The sequence below is a fragment of the Gouania willdenowi genome, chromosome 5 (assembly GCF_900634775.1).
Source record: "Gouania willdenowi chromosome 5, fGouWil2.1, whole genome shotgun sequence".
NCBI lineage: Eukaryota > Metazoa > Chordata > Actinopteri > Blenniiformes > Gobiesocidae > Gouania > Gouania willdenowi.
Window position 1 is genome coordinate 4142477 of NC_041048.1, and position 17567 is coordinate 4160043.

Consider the following 17567-nt stretch of genomic DNA (forward strand, 5'->3'; position numbering starts at 1 on the left):
ATGTGGTCCTTGTATTTCAGACGCAGGAAGTGAAAAACATGGAGTGAAGAAGATTTCATCTGTCAAATGAAGCTTTTTTTTCTGTGTTCAAATCCAACAAGCAATAGAAATGGAAATTAAATCTACTTCAATCATTTTTTTATATCAGATAAAGACAGTGTATAAAATAAATAAAGATGTGAAAGGTTAAAATTGCTGCTCTAAATTTTTGTTTTCTACTGTAAACATTCTCTCGTTTGGTGCATTGTGGTATATGGAGTCCTGTAGACGGATGCACAGAAGTGTTTTTATATCATTTATACTGTGATTTATTGTGTTTGACCACCAAAAAAACTCTGCCAAAGTGACTTCCCAACACATTTCTGGTGTTTTCATCTAAAGTTGTGTCAAAACAATAGTGGACGTTTATTATGGGGTTTGTACGTAAAGATCTGAATCTGGCTGAAATGAAATGACTGCTGGAGTGAGGTGTTGTCACAATCACCGTCCTAAATGTTTGAGGAAGAAACACAATAAATAACAGTAAGAATGAAGTAAAAACTGGGCCTGGACAATATTTCAAAAGTTGAGAGATTTTTATTTTACCTATATAGAAAATTGTAATATCATATTTCAGGAGTCGCTGCTTTCGCTACTTCTCAAAACACCATGAAAAGCTCAGTTAGATGGATTTCTGAGTGAATCCTAACCCTAAACAAGCCCCACTATAGTACTCACTCACACGTGCTGTCCCTTAGAGGAGAAAAAGTTAAATGCAAATTTCACCCAGAATTGTCTTTCTGGTAAGACTTCGTTGAGTTAAAATTATTGAGATTTATATCGTATATCGCCAACGCCCTACCTACCCAACCCTAGTGATTACAGTATATACGCATTGAGTGTGTAGTGTATCGTATGTTAGTGTGACATTTTGAACACAGCCTATGTCTTTATCTGATAAAAAAGTTCATCTTCCACAGCTTTAACATTTACTTCATGTGATTTTTTTCTTACACGTATAAACTGAGAAGCACTGGAATCAGGAAAAACTTGATAACTTCAGTTTTGTACGGAAAAAAACTGCATCCAAACAATTTAGTGAATGATGTAAACGCTCTGCTTTGTATTGTGTTACAAAGAACGTAGATTAAAAGCAGTGATGTGAAGGACTTCCATCTTATAGACACTGTGGAGGCTTTTCTGTGTTTGTGTGCGACTGAACTGAAGGTTAAAAAGGAGTAAAACCAGTGAGTAGCTGCTGTGTCCACCATCAGCTCTGACATGCTCTTCTATCTCTTTGACCGTTTCCTGGACACGTGTGATTTATCAGGTGGTGATCGTGTGCTCACAGAAACCTGTGGTTTGTACAAAGTGTCTGTCCTGTCTGCTCGCTGTGTGTTCTGGTTTAGTCTCTGTGGCGTTCTGCTGTGTGATGGCTGAACACTTCATGCTCCTCTCTCAATCCACAGTCGTCCTACGTTTAGATTCTCATGTCTCTGTTTAACAGCCACACTGTTGAGCTCTGGAAACACAGAAGACGTCACAGTTGTCAGTGAAAAGAAGTCGTTTGTGCATCATTCTAAACCTGCTATTAGAAATTCATGTTTTCAGTGAATTCCAATTTATTTTGGCTTTCATAGTCAATGTTGTGTATTGTGTTTTCATCAGTTTTGGTGTTTTTTGTTAATGTGAATTAATTATTTTTTATTTCACTATACTTAAGTTACATCAAATGAATAATTTCATAATTCTATTAGGCTGTAGATACAGTATATAAGTGTCTGGTTGGATAAATGAAAATGTAATAAAAATGGACTCATTGGGTGAATCATTTCAGTTTTTATTATTATGTATATGTGTTATTATTTTTTTATCAGTATATTATTATTACTTTGGTATCTAAGCATTTAATTGAAATATTATTTTGTTGCTGTTGGTACACAGACGAATCCATCTTGACGAATCATTTGGTATTTTTAAATTACAGAGGACAGAGATCAAATGTTTCTTATTTTATTGTTTTTTTATATTTATACTGCACAAAACACGTTTTCTAATTTATATCAGAATTTAAATACTATACAACTTCATGAAGTGCTCAGAAAATATCAAAGCTTTAAAGACTAGAGTGGGTAGTTACACAAATCAGTACATGAAGTGTTTTTGGAGCTGTTAAATTAACAATTAAAACCCAACAAAAACAGTTTCATATTGCCATGTGTAATATTAAAATATTTATGGTCGGTTTACATTCAGAGTTCACATCCCAGAAGCTCTGTCGTAAAGATTGCGAGTGGAGGAAGTGACGTATTCTACTACGTACATGCGTTGAAAAGATCAGGCGGGTGAAAGGATTGGGCACTGACATCAGCAAAAACACATCAGTGAGATATTATTAACAAATACAATCAAAGAAATCAACTGAGAATCTTCCTGGGAAAGAAAAACAACAGCTTTTTAAATGGGCTTCATGAAAATCTAAAGTGAGCAGTGTGTAAAACCCTGTAAATAAAATCCACCTCAATCAACTGCCCTCAGGAGTCGCCTAATTCTTAAATATACTGCAGCTGTGTGTAATCTAAGCTGCTCTGTGAACAAACTCCATGATGGAGAGCAGACTGGTCAGGGATGAAGAAGCTGCGGAGACGTTTAAAACACGGATTCAATTCTAAAAACAAACTTTGAACATCACACGGAGCAGAGTGCAATCCATCATCTGATGAATGGAAAGAATACGGCAGCTTGTACTCCATCTGCAAGTTACCCCAAAGTAAACGTTACGTTTTGTGCTTTCATTCAGAAGTTTATTTTGAAAGGACCTGTATGGATGTAACGAACGGAAAATGACGGTAAAAACATGAACACAACAATGTAGAAAGAAAACGGGAAAACAGAGGAAAAGGTGCTGAGATATTCACTGGGAGAGCAATATATTTGGAACAAGGTATGTGTATTACATGTATAAGACCATACAAATGTGTTTTGGTTACTTTTGCGCATGTACAGATGCTAATTTTGGTTGTAATGAGATGGCTAAGCTAACGTTTATGGTATAGTTTCCTCCCGCTCTTACGTTGGTTTAGTTGGTTAATGTTACCAAGGAAAAACCAAATAAAGAAATAACTACATCATCAGTTTTTCTTAGTATTACTTATTTCGACGAGACGCAACTCAATCCAACAGCCAATAAAAAACACGCTGAGACAAATATGACGTCATCTGTCACTGAGCAGTGAGCGGGAAGAGGGAAAAAACCCCACCAAAAATACATCGAAGAAAACACTTGTGGTTTTAATCATTTTTATGTTGTAAAAGGTTTAAAGAATTTATGATCAGACGCAGAACCAAGCATGACTTTTAACCTGGTGTTTCCATGGCAACTGAGGTGTTTTCTCTTTGATGAAACGACTGCTCCACTTACATCCTAGCTTAACTGAGCCGGACTATCGGGTTGAACTTGAAAAAAATAAAAACCTGAGCTTGGTTTGAGGAAAGAACCTCCAGTGACCCTTGGTTTAATTTTGTGTGGCCCCCAAAAGTCATGGAACAAAAACACATCAAATGACAGAAAAATACCTGAAAGTATACAAAGTAACAAGAAATTGCACAAAAGGAAAAGAGATTTTCACCAAACCACACAAGGCGACTATAAATAACAGAATAATAACCTAAATGACTGAAAAATATACTGCACTACGAAAAACTTGCACTCTGAAGTATTGTTGCACTTTTCAGCTTTTTTGGAGAATATAGTTTTTATACTTTAATTAAAACTCATCCCCTAAACTATTTTCCTTTCTGTCTGTGGTTCTCTGTGTGTTTTACATCTATTGAAGTGATTTTACGGTTAAACGAAGTGACTCACCTTTCATGGGCGATACGAGTCACTCTCTGGTGATCGGTGGACGTTGTCCTGCCACAAAACAGAAACCAGTCAAAACACACACACACACACACACACACACACACACACACACACACACACACACACACACACACACACACACACACACACACACCAGACTCTGTTGGAAGTTTCACCTCACAGCTACGATGAGATGGATTCAAGCTTCTACTATTATTTTATCTTAGATTGACTGTGGAAGTGTTCGTCCTCATCCAGAAACAACTAAAAGTACTCAGCAGGTAAACCAAAGAAAAGGAGAGGAAAGGTATGGTGTAATATTTGAGAGTAATTCTGATTCTAGGGTTCTCACCAGGAAATTTTTCACAGCGCGGGGGAATTGCTTGTTGTCGCAGGCGTGAGTCTTGTAGGGACTCGTAGGGACCCCCGCTGAATATTATTTTAATTCATAACCATCTGAAACACTAGCTCCTACATTTTGAGGGCCATATTTTGTAAAGTAAAGCTAAAATTTCCTTAATTTTTATATTTTTTAGTGGATTTTTTTGTTTGGATTATGAAGCACACTGTTATATTGGATGGTGATTATGGGTTAAGGCTCAAACATTCTCAGGCGGAACGTATACGCACATGTTTACAGTAAAATCCAACATTTCAATAGATAGATAGATTCCTTTATTGCCATTCAACATAACATCAGAGACGCACTGTGGAATGAAATTACGTGGCATTTAGCCACAACAAAAACAGTTTGATAAGCGGCGAGAATACAAGAATAAAAAGGATAAAAACCAGGTCAGAGAAGGATGCAGTATAAATATATACATTTCCCACAATCCTTAGCACTTCTCTGTAGTCCTTGTACTCTTTCTGGTACGTGTGTTAAAGGTGTCTGTACTTTTGTAGCTTATCTGCCAGTCTCTCCTCTAAGCTCATCCTCATCTCATAAAATACCTGCCGAGCAGTATTTTGTGTAGCACAGCGGACCCCGCGCGGTCATCAAACCTGAGCTTTGCACTTGATTGGCCTGGAGGAGTCTGCCCGAGTATGTTTGAGCCTCTACAAAGCGGAGGATGCACACAGGCAACATCGGGGCAGCTCGGTAGCTGCACGGGTCCTTAGGTGAAGGCAGGAGCATCCGAGTAATTTGCCTTTAGTAAATAGACGTTGTGGCTAATGTATGTGTTTCTGGGTTATGCAGATTGAAAAGAGAGTTAAAACAACTGGAAGTCCCTTTTGTGTCCAACAATTATTACGACGGTACCGATTAAAGAAAGACACAGCGTAGGGGAACAAAATGATGGCGTCAGAGGCCCCTACGCTCAACAGCGCTGGTGCTGCTTTCACTCTACTCAGTGTTTGTTACACATCTTTAATATTAACCAGTCAGAACGGGAACTAAATAATGAAATAAAAATCTTAATCATACCCTCACTCCAGAGTCCAAAGAGTCTAAGTTACATCTTTGTTGATCAGATAGTTCCACAGTCCATGGTTGTCTCTAAATACACACCCTGTGGTTGTGGGGGTCGTTCTGCACATGTTCTCCTTCCCCACTCGTCTCCTCCAGGCCGTTCTCTGCGTCGCTGTTCTGTCTTTGTTCTTCATGGTCTTCAAGCTCTGAGCTCCACGACCCTCCTTCCTGCCACGAGTCGTCATTCCTACAGTCCTCAGCTTCTGTCAAATCTGCATTAAAATAAAAGAAACTGTTAAAGAACGTAAACGAGAGTCAAACAGTGACAAAGAAATAGATGGCAAATGTTTCAACTTCAATAACTGGAATATTATAGGCTTTAGACCAGACATGGAGGCCCTCAGCGTAATTTTGTGAGCTCCCAAAAACGAATCCCCAAGAAATGTAACGCAATTAGTCGGAATGAATAAAAAACTTAACATAATACACAAACTAACGACAAAAACACACAAAAAGACTCCAAAAATCCACAAAATGGCTCATGAAAAACACAAAACGATGACAAAAACAACACTCAAACAAGTAAAATTACCTCAAAAACACACAAAGCAACAAAACATTAACAAATGACTCAAATTACCAACACAATATCAACATAAAACATTATACAAAATGACAAATGGATAATAAATATTTAGAAAATGACACAAACACACAAAATAATAACAAATTACTCCAAAAGAAAAGATGACTAATACACAAAACAACAATAAAAACTCATAAAATGTGTGAAAAATATTGAGAAAAAAGTAAAATCTGCAGTTTTCTCCTGGGGACCGCACAACTTTAGGACAAGGGCCATTTGTGGCCCCTGGGCCACCAGTTGCCTATGTCTGGTTTAAGCCGTAGTGAGGTCATTTTTCAGGTTTTGTTTTATTTCTGATCATAAAAATATTGTATGTGTACAAAACTCTTAGATCTAAGTTTTATTTTATGTGGTATAGTGAAAAAAATACTTTAAAATTCATTATTCAGGGCATTAACATCTGGAATTCACTTCAAATATGTAGATGCAAGTTCAAAACGAATGGATGATCTAACATAGTATGTATTTAATCAAACATAGATGTGTGTGTGTGTGTGTGTGTGTGTTACCTGTGGTGGAAATGTGTGTGTCTTGTGTGATCTGCTCCAGTCGACCCAGTAAAGACTCGATGTTGGCTTTAATGTGAGTCAGCTCTGACTTGATGGCCTGGAGTTCACTCACTGCTGCTGCTGCTCAGAAACCAAAGGAATGCGTCGGCAACATGTGGCGATGACACACACACGGCACACACTCTGGTCGACATCATCATCATCATCATCATCATCATCGTTCTGATATTAATTAGATTCTTTGTGCTGACGACATCTCTCATGAAACACCTGGAGCTCAGAGTTCAGTTAGAAACAAACAGTATATACTCCATAGTGTTGGTACTTTAAAGTAAAGCGCTAACCGTCGTGTTACATGCTTGGGCTGTGTTTGAAATGGCATACTTCATACTGCAACACTTTGCTAAGAAAACTATTTAAAAAGAACTGTAGAGCATAATGATGAAGGGCTCTATTCTCCCATGCGTCTAAGTTAGAAAAGCAGTGCAGCAGAGCGGTTTTTGGCTGCACGCTATTCCCCCCTGTACTGAAGTCAGTCACTGCACGCCTTCATCCCAGTTACGCACTCCGGGTGGAGCAGCCCTGAAATGTGGGCGTTTCCATTCAAATCTGGCCTTGCGCTTATTCACCCGTCTGCTTAAGTTATTTTCCTCTTACGCGTTTCTGAACCTGGAATAAGTGCCGCGCCCTGATTAGGTGAAACATTATATTGCACTAGAAACATGGACTTAGTTACATTTTAAGTCACACAGACTCATAACATTGCAAAAGAGACTCCCAGAAAGAATCGATACAAACTCACACTGACACGCTTTCACGGGATTCAATATGTTCACATTAAACAATTCTAGACGGGACAAAATATGTTACATTTTGTTATATTTTATCTGTGTCGTCCACTCTTTCTTTCTGCAGAGACAGTAGGTGCTTCTGCTCGTCGATTAATGAAACTCTGACAGACGTCAGACTTCTGTCCACGTTGGTCACAGTGATGTCCAACTATTTTCATATTATGTTCAACGTAAAGCCACAGTTTGATCCACTATAAAGTGAAACAAGCTGTCATATGCAGAGGTTGGTGAAATGCGCATGAGAGGATGGAAACCAGAAACTGTTCTCACACATATTTAAATTAGTCTCAGTTTCAGTTTGGACTCGCTCACATCAGCTCCATAAGACTTTAAACAATTTATATTTAAAACTATGTATAATGTAGGAAACCACTGGTTCTGTTTCACTGCAAACATCTGTTTCCTCTGGATTAAAGCAAGACGCTCTATGTATCACACTCAGTCACGCTTTAGAGCAGGTACCTGATGATGATGATGATGATGATGATGATGATGATGATGCATAGATTATTTCTGAATGCAGGAATGACAGAGATGAATAAAATCAGACTTTCCACACAAACACACATTAATCTATCGTTAGTATGAGGGGGAAAAAAGAGAGATTCTAACTGTGGTTCCTCAGTCACACTGCAATAATCTGATCATTAATCTGATCAAATCAACCTGTTACATTGTTTATCAACAGAGACCTTTCAAATTAAAAGTGCACTTTATTGTTTTCACGGATTTCAATGACATGTACAAGCGTTGAGAAAACTCCAGGTTACGTGATTTCTAGACGGCCCCAAAGATAATGACATCATGGCCCAGTCCGTCTCCTTTATTCACAGACGACGCGCTTTTGGTTGATTTACGCGCGTCAGGAACCTGGACCGGAGAAGAGAGGCGCGTAACTGCTGGCGCGCAAAAAAGCGCTTAAAGCAGAAACTGTCATTAAGTGTTGTTCGCTACATTATGACACCTTTGGAGCTATGTTGGCATTTTTTGGGATAGATGGGGGGGATCTAGTGGGGTTAGGTAGGGTTAGGGTAAGGAAGGTTTGGGGTTAGGGTAACAAACAACGCTTAATGACAGCCTTCATGACACCTTATTCATGCTAATGACAGGTGTCATGTTATAATAATGTCAGCTTTTTGTATAAAACTTCAAGTAAAGTGTTAAAAGTTTTTACGCTTCCACTTCGCTCTGAGACATTTCTCAGCATTATATTAAAATGATTACTGCCATATTAGAAACAAACAACAAAGGAGTGTTATAAGGAGAATTGGAGCGTGCATCTTCCTGAAGATTTACCAAGAGTTACGAGACTCCTGCGCAAAACAACCTTAAATGGAATCACGTTGAAAGTGTACTTTGTTGAAATTTATATAAACTGTAATATAAACATAGCTAAAGTACGCACATACAGTATGAACCACTGTTGCCAGGTCTCTCCATAGAAACAAGAGTTTCTCTAAAAGCAACTTTAGAGAAACAAACCATGTAAGTGGATAACCACATCGTACAAAGGAAAGGCCTCGTGAAAATATAATAAATCAAGAAGTTCATTTCTGTTTATGCTCATTTGAGTGAAAGCATGAAAATTGTTGCTGAAAGTTGTCCTTTCATGAAGTTCTGGACTCATCACAACATGTCAGCAGATACAGTAACTCATCGTCTCTTAGGAAGAAAAACACATTTTTCCTTTAAGTAGAAACAAATGAGAACTCACTTCTTTGTTTGTTGCCGTTGCTAGTGGGAGGGGCCGAGGTGTTGCACGCCAGCAATTTCCCTGGCAACGATTTGACTCGACGCACCAGTGGCCCAGTCACCCTGGGGCGTTTTACCGGAACCACCCGAGGAACCGGAGACACACTCCCATGGTACTCAAATAACCTGGAACACAGAGCGACAACTGTCCACACAAATATATATACAATATATAATAATCAACAACAATAATATACTTTATTTAGAATATTGACCAATCTGAGCTTTGATACAGAAAACAACTAAGATTTTTTCCATTTAATTTTTGTTTGTCATTTTTTTGTATTTGTGGTTTTGTTTACTTTTCTGTTACTTTTATCGTATTTGGACTAATTTTGTGTATTTCTGTTTTTCTGTTGTTTTTGTCTACTTGTAGTACAGTCGTCTGTTTTTGTTTTTTGTTTAATTTTGTGTTATTGTGTTTTATTTTTTGTGTATTTCTTGTCATCTTTTATGTAATCTTCTGTCATTGTTTGTTTGACTATTTTGTGTTGTTTTTGTGTACTTGTAGTACAGTCTTCTGTTTTTTGTTTAATTTTGTGTTATTGTGGTTTTTTGTGTGTTTCTAGTAGTCTTGTGCAACTTTTCATACATTTTTACATACATCATACATACACACGTTTTTTTTACTAATTTTGTGTATCATTTTGTGAATTTTTTGCTGTTTTTGTCTAGTATAGTATCTTGTCAGGTTTTTTTGTGTTTGTTATTTTAAGTTTTTCTGTGTTTTTAATCGTTTTGCAACCTTTCATACATTGAGTTTATCTCCTCATTTGGTATTGAGCTATGTTGGGTTTTTTTTTGTTTTTTGTTTTTAAGATTTTACTGTTTTTGCGCATTACGATTGGTATCTTTAAATTAATTTGTGTTTTTCTTGTTTTTTGTGTGTTTTTAGTCGTCTTTTGCAACTTTTTATAATTTTTTTCTGTTTGTCTTCTTGTCATTTGATATTGTGCTATATTGTTTTTACTCATTTTGTGTATTCTTATTTTGTAATATACTTTGTTGTTTTTTTGTGTGTATTTTTAGTCATACATTGACTTTTTCTTCTTGTCATTTGATTTTGTGCTATATTGGTTTCTTTCAGTAATTTTGCATGTTTTAACTTATTTAGTGAATTCCTCTTTGTATTTTGTAGATTTAATCTTGTCTGTTTTTTTTTGTGTTAATTTTGTGTTATTGTGTTTTTAGTCGTATTGAGCAACTTTTCATAATTTTTTGAGTTTCTCTTGTCAGATATTAGATAGATAGATACCTTTATTTCAAACTCAGGGTTCATGTTAACCATACAAATAAAAACAGAAATAAAAAGCTCTAACATATTGTGCTATGTTGAGGTTTTTTCCAGTAATTTTGTAAGTTTTATTCTTCTTGTTATTTTGTACATTTTCTTAGTTTATTTCTGCATATTTTAAGTCATCTTGTCTTTTAAAGTTAATTTTGTGTTTCTGTTTTTAATGTTTTTTATGGTGGTTCACGTGGAAGCTTTAATTCTGACCATGTAAACACTCAATTCCTAATGCAAGTTTGATTCTGAATCACACTCACATGATTTTTTATTATAATTACTCACCTTAGTTACAAACTTAGCTCACTGAGGATACCTATATTTACAGGGTGTTTTTATAGGCTATTAGAGCCACTTTAGTTATTTTTAAAAGCCCTTTGTGCAGTCACTCCTGTAGATATTTTATTTAACTTTCTACTTATCCTGAGTTACCATGACTACCTGTCAACATTGAGCTGTTCTGTAAAGCTGCATTTAGGACAATTTTATGAAATCATTTATGAACTGTATCATCTCAGTCCAAACAAATTCGACGTTGCACACCAAGCAGCAGCCATGTTGAAAGTCTCAGCTCAGTCTGAGCCTGATTCCCAGAGATATTTGAGGAACAGACACACACACAGACAGAGATTCCTATAGATAAGATGATTCTGAAAGTTTTTTCTTTCTGTATTTTTTTATTTGTTGTTGAGTCATTTTATTTGTTTATTTTGGAAGCAGAGGGCCTCGTGTGGCTCCTGGGCCGTCACCTGATATCATTATAAAGTTAAATATCCTATATACACTAGGGAAGGTTAGTCTGTGAACGTTAGCTCTTCTGTTCTGAGTTACGAGGATACATTATGTAGTAAATGAGGACCTCAGCTCACCCTCCTGTGCTACATTAGCCTACTTTTATTTATCAAAACACAGCCTGATGGGCTTTGATGGGACTCAAACAAGGCTTTGGATGAGATCTTTCTCTTTCACAATGAATCCATCTTTAGTAAAACACAAAGCCTCACTTGTGGAACTCTACAAAGCCTCCACGTAATGACCCTGGACGGCACGTCTTCTTTTTCTCAGGGTATCAGGCTTCATCAGCCCTGGTTGTTGTGAAGCTGCCTGTGCCATGCGTGCACAAAGACAAAAACATTTGTGCCATGTCTGCGTCTCCTGTACGAACATGAGGCTAATATAAAGATTATTTTACAAAGCCATCAACTGTCTGTGGAAATCAGTTCAACCTAAAGATCAACAAAGTGACTGGAAGCAGCTCAGATGGACATTTACATGACTGGGTTCCTTTGATGGGAAACTCTGTACTCCCAGCTTCCATACTGGGATTCATTTTTATTTACATATATTTATTAGAGCACAGTAATTTAATGAGACTTTACATGTATCTTTAAAAGACATGTTTTTAATGAATTAAACCCAACGATGAGATGATAGGAGAGGTTTGAGCTCATCCAGATGTTCCTCACATCTAACTTCATGGATAAAGAAACCAAAATCCACATTTCAATCATAGATAAACCTGATTGGAACATTTTGTTGGTCATTTTATTATCATATCACTTTCAATTGTGGTTTTCTGTGCAATAAACTAATTAAAAAATTATGGAGATGTGCAATAAACTAATTTTAATCTTTATAGATAAATTTGCAATTGGGTATTTTTAAAACCGTTTTAAAAAGGAAATTTGCAATAGATAAACTAATTTAAATCTTTTTAACTAAATGTGCAATAAAGAAATTTAAATATTTTTAACTGTAGAGAAATGTGTAATTAATTAGTTCAAAACAAATTTAATAATAAGGAAATATGCAATAAACTAATTTAAATCTTTTTAACTATTGAAAAATCCATGATAAACTCATTTAAATTGTTTAAACTAGAGAGAAATGTGCTATTAAGTATTTTAAAAACTATTTTAATAATAAGGAAATGTGCAATTATCTACTTAAAATATGTTTAACTCTAGAGAAATGTGCAATAAACTAATTTAAGTCTTTTTCTGTGTAGATGAATGTGCAGTAAACTAACAACGCATAAATGTGCGATTAAGTATTTTAAAACAGTTTTAATAATAAGAAAATATACAATAAACTCATTCAAACATTTTTAACTATAAATGTGTAATAAAATCTTTGGGTCATTGTGTAAATCAATTGTTGCCATTGTAACTTTAATTTAACCAATTTAATTTCTGGTCATTATTTGATGATCTATTAAATATTTTCTGTTTATTGAGTGTTTTAATGTTTTCTATTGTTTTGTGTGGCAGTGTTGGATCGAAATGAGATAAACAAATGTTTCCATTATTTATGTTCATTAATGTGTTTTGTCGTTTTTTTATTATAAATCAAATAAAATAGATGTAGAAGCTGAAATTGTACCTGTCGTAGAATTCATCTCTGTAGAGGTCGTAGTCGATCTCATGTCCACTATGAAGAAAAAAAAACACAAACATGACTTTGTTTTTATTTAAACAATCCCTAAAATCTGACTTTCATTATTTCATTAGTGAAAATAATCAGAGCGAAAACTAATACATTCTGTTTGTTCGACTGTTTTAGTCATTAATCAAATCTGGCCTTGCAGAAGTTTCTCATTATGTTTTTAGATCATTTTCCCAACAGAACCGTCCTATACTGCCCCCTAGTGGCCTTTCATACTTCAGCTGAAAACAATAAAACATTTTAGTCAAATACATTTTTAAATTTGAATAAAATAAGTTGGATATTTTCTCACTTTGCTGCTTTGCAATTATGCATATTGGTTTTCCAGCACTTAAGAACAATGAAGACATATTAAATATAAGTAAATATAAGTTATGGAAATTAGAAATATTTTGTCCATAAATAATTATTTTATAAAAAAAATAAAATAATTAAATGAACGAATTAATGATCATACACCATAATTATGTTTATTGTTAATAAATATCGACCGTTTTACATCATACTAATAATAATAATAATAATAATAGTAATACAGTAATATGCATATTTTCAAATGAGAATTCATCTGGATTTTAAATAGTTATTTAAAACTACAGTATATTATGCAAAAAAAAAAAACATTTATCCTTACAGTGTATATTGTGCTCTTTGTGAGAAATATAATGAACTAATAATTATTACAGAGCGGTACGGCTGTTAGCAAGATAACTGGAAAAGTTATGAATGGTTTTGAATGGAGTTTTCAGGAAAATTGATAAATGGGACAAAGAACAGGTGATTACATTTTGGTGATGTAATAGTGAGTTTATCATGTTATAGGAGCGTGTTAGCTGTGTTAGCTTAGCGAGCTGCTTGGCGGAGGTCTGCGCTCTCCCAGTGCTTTTCTAGTTATTTTACGTTTTTGTAAAAAATGTTTTATTCTTTTATTGGTTTGTATGGAATAAAATACATTTTTTTTTACTATTAACTATTTATGCCATGTTGCTTTTTTGTAATATTATGTTGCTGCAAAAGATAATTTCCCCTCTGGGAATCAGTGAAGGAATATTCTATTTTATTCTATTTTAAAACATTGACATGTTTTCTATTCTAACCACTATATTGTGAACTGTTATTGTGATGAAAAGGTTTTTATTATAACAACAACAGCTTTAAACCTTTCACAAATATATTGTATCTTCCTACGTCGTAGAGAAGCAGGAGAATTACACAAATAATCCTCGAAAAACCCGAAAATATATTAAATTCCTGCAAACTTGGCAGAAATGGTGAAGTGATATTATAGGTGAAGCCTTTAAAGTGGATCTCAACTGTTGGACTAAAGGCCTTCATCCTTCAGGCTCAATTATCCCTGTGTGTGTGTGTGTGTGTGTGTGTGTGTGTGTGTGTGTGTGTGTGTGTGTGTGTGTGTGTGTCTGCTTTTCATTTCTCTAAAACAAATAACCAGGACATGAGTGATGGATGCTCTTCAATCAGTGGGAGGTGGTACCCGTAAAGAGACGCTGCTGATCGCTTCAGGCCCTTGGCTTTGTTTGGCTTTGGTTCTCCTGCCATGTTGATATCTGAGGTGGAAGAAAAGACAATTACAATCTTTAAAATGTCATTTAAATTACGCAAAGAAAACTGTTTTTAGCTAAAAAAAAAAAAAAAAAATGAAAAATATGAGAACAAGCCCAAGATGTGTGAAGAAAAACAAGAATCCGTGTTTCCCACTAGAGGGAGCTGTTGAGCTGTTTGTAAAAGTGGACACTTTGCAGACACTTTTCTTATCATGTGGCTGTAATTAGCTCAGGAATTGGGGTCAGTTGTAATTGTAATCACGTAATTGATACTTGATTACAATTATGACTGTAAACTATTGCTGTTGTAATCATTATGTGTCTTTATATCATAATATAAAGACACAAATCTTAAAAACACTTGGTGTGTTACATAAAACAAAAGACTTAATTAATTACAATTCCTTGTTTATTATTTATTTTTTCTTTGATAATCCCATATATGAACTCTGAGGCACCACTTTTAAAATTATATTGTTTTATTACAGAAAATAATAAAATCCATCCATTATTTGTTAGATCAAAACCTAGGAAATGTAAAGATATTGTTGATTATAAAATAACTCATAATTCATGTTCATCTTCCAGAAGGTGTTAAAAATACTTCTCTCTACAAACCAGCAAATACAGCCTAAGAGATACATTTATGTTTATTGTACCAAAGTAGAGGAGTTTGCATGTTCTTCTCGACTATGTGAGGGTTTCATCTCTTGACTGTGTTTTCCACATGCATTAAGTACGGTAACATCATTTAATTAAACATGTATGCAAAAACAGCATTAACAAAACCAAAGAAATATAAAAAACAAACCTAAAAAAATACAGGATTATATTGACCTTGATTACAAAAATAATGGGAAACATTGATTTTTTTTCACAGACACAAATTGAATTTAAGGAGTCACGTCACAGAAACAGATTCAATGGATGCATAAATATTCTGTACCAAAGTTGTAACGAGTAAATTTTCTTTTTAAGACTCGTGGTAAAACTTGTGCCTGGTTGTTTCACTTGGTCTGAAACTCAGCAGAGCGTGAAGAAGAACTCCCAACGCCTGGCTCTGTTCCATCTATTCACCTGCATGTTTTCCCAGCATGCACCAGGCTATCATCACAGAACAACCAACACTATTTGACCTGCTCTGAAGGATCAACACTGAACTCATTCACATTCACCCAGAGAAGAAATCCACCAACATCTGGGAGAAGATTTACAAAAAAACATCTTTCTATTCCTGATCTTTGAGTGAACGTCAGTGAGGTGTATAGAAAGAAACATTGTTGTGTTTCTGCTGAAAACATAATCACTACTAAACTTAAAACAACAATTTCCATTTATTTACATATTGACACGTGCTGCTCCCCACAGGTAAAAACAAAACATTTATACATGTATTTTTTCAAATTTCAAATTTTTGTATATTTCAATGCAGGGCATGTAAAATGTCATTTCTGCGCTTATAATAAACATGGAATTGTCATTAAAGAGAAATATATAGACGAGTATTAAACAAAATAGAATTAAAACGAGAAGAGAATAAAGACAAAGAATCGTAGAATAACACAGAAAACTGTTTTTTTCCTGAGGGGAGGAGGGTGTATCGTCTCTGACAGAGGAAGTCAGTGTGCTATGTAGGCCAGGGGTTCTCAACCTTGGTGTCAGGACCCCATTTGGGGTCGCGAGACACTAGGAGGGGGTCGCCAGATGCCTTCAAGAAGCAAAGAATATTTTTAAGCCCATTTAGCTTATTTTTACCCTTTTTCTGCAACTACACCAAACTTGCCATATTTCAACCTATTGTGGCAGGAAGCCAGCTGCAAGGAACTATTTTCATCACTTGTTCTTGCCATATTTTTGCTACATTACTCCCATTTTCAAATTTCAATGCCTTTTCAGCAATTTTTTTCCACTTTGAAGACATTTTTGGAACTTCCACCTAATGTCACACATATGTTGACCCATTATTGTCACTTTTAAAACTCTTTTCACCATCACAATTTTTCATGCACATTATTTGTGAGTTTAAACTAATTGTTCTAATGTTGACACTTTGAACCCTTTTCACCACTTTTTCTCTCCATTTTTGCCCAACTTTTAACCTATTTTTGTGGCTTTTTTAAAATCCAATTTCACCACATTTACCACCCATTTTTGTCACTTTTAACCCATTTCATTTCTGATTAAAACAAGGATTTACATCTTTAAAATGACTATATACTATGGCACAAATAACACACCTCCCGGATAACAGGAAGTGTTTGGATATTATTCAGATAAATAAATAAATGTGGTTATCACAGATTCATGAAACAATGGACCATCATTTTGCTGACTTTATGAATGGACCCCAAAAAGCCATCTTGTAAACACTGCAGCAACTACTACAGGAAGCAAGAGGGTCAAATGTCATTGAAACTTTTTTTACTTCATTTTATTTCGTACACCTTTGAGTTTTATATAGTTTTTCTTATTTCATTACATTCCTCGCTGATGGGATATTTCTATCTCACATTTACTCTATCACACACTTTTATTTTCTTTCTTTGTTAGATCCAAACTGACTCCCGTCTCCCAACCACTAACGACTCACCCAGGGTTTGTCCGGCCAGCAGGCGGCCGTTCTCGCCCACCACCGCCCCCCTGGCGTGCCTCTCGCTGGCATACTGGATGAAGGCGTAGCCTTTGTGGACGGAGCAGCCCAACACTCGGCCGTACTTGGAGAAGATGCTCTCCACGTCCGACTTCTTCACCGCCGCCGTGTTCAGGTTGCCGATGAACACCCTGGAGTTGATGGACTTGGGGTCGTTCTTGTTGGTCACGTTACTGGTCAGCGACATGATGGAGGGATTGGATCAGACGAAGAAGATTGATTTCTGAAAAACAAAGGAGGATATTTAAAGTCAGTAACAGAAGTATTTAATGAGCTGCAAAAACTCCCAACAGTGGAATAAATAATGAACCACTGCGTGGACATGCAGTCGTACGATTAGAAACGTCTCTGTTTCTTTAGTGAGTAACAAAGTAAAAGCTTCTTTCTTTGATTCAAAGAACACGAGTTTCTCCTCTTTCTGCAGAGCCTCGCCGGAATCTGTTCCATCGATCGACTTCACTAATGAGGAGAGAGCATCAGAAGGAGCTCAAAGAAGCACATGGAAGGGAAAAAATGAACAAACAAGCTCGGAGGACGAAGGAAACCATGAGTTTGTTGGTTATTATAGAGTCTTGTAAAGAAGGCTCCAGCTTTAGAAACTAGAAC

At 35.7% G+C, this 17567-nt stretch overlaps 1 protein-coding gene across 1 annotated transcript; it reads right to left on the bottom strand.

Moving 5' to 3' along the window:
• Window positions 1-890: 890 nt before the first annotated feature.
• On the bottom strand, window positions 891-17189 carry raly (RALY heterogeneous nuclear ribonucleoprotein). Its single transcript, XM_028446364.1, has 8 exons — window positions 16902-17189; window positions 14242-14314; window positions 12687-12734; window positions 8979-9142; window positions 6414-6533; window positions 5358-5530; window positions 3845-3892; window positions 891-1501 (listed from the first exon to the last, which is right to left on the bottom strand). Exons 1-7 carry the CDS (start codon window positions 17146-17148, stop codon window positions 3848-3850), a joined length of 870 nt encoding a protein of 289 aa, XP_028302165.1. The 5' UTR covers window positions 17149-17189; the 3' UTR covers window positions 891-1501; window positions 3845-3847.
• Window positions 17190-17567: the final 378 nt, after the last annotated feature.

What these genes read in the sequence shown, in the direction of transcription:
- raly (XM_028446364.1), bottom strand. Translation starts at nt 17,148, where the DNA reads ATGTCGCTGACCAGTAACGTGACCAACAAGAACGACCCCAAGTCCATC. An exon ending in GCTGGCCGGACAAACCCTGG is followed by an intron (nt 14,315 to 16,901) that starts GTGAGTCGTTAG and finishes CTTCCACCTCAG; the next exon opens with ATATCAACATGGCAGGAGAA. An exon ending in TCAGCAGCGTCTCTTTACGG is followed by an intron (nt 12,735 to 14,241) that starts GTACCACCTCCC and finishes TTTTCTTCATAG; the next exon opens with TGGACATGAGATCGACTACG.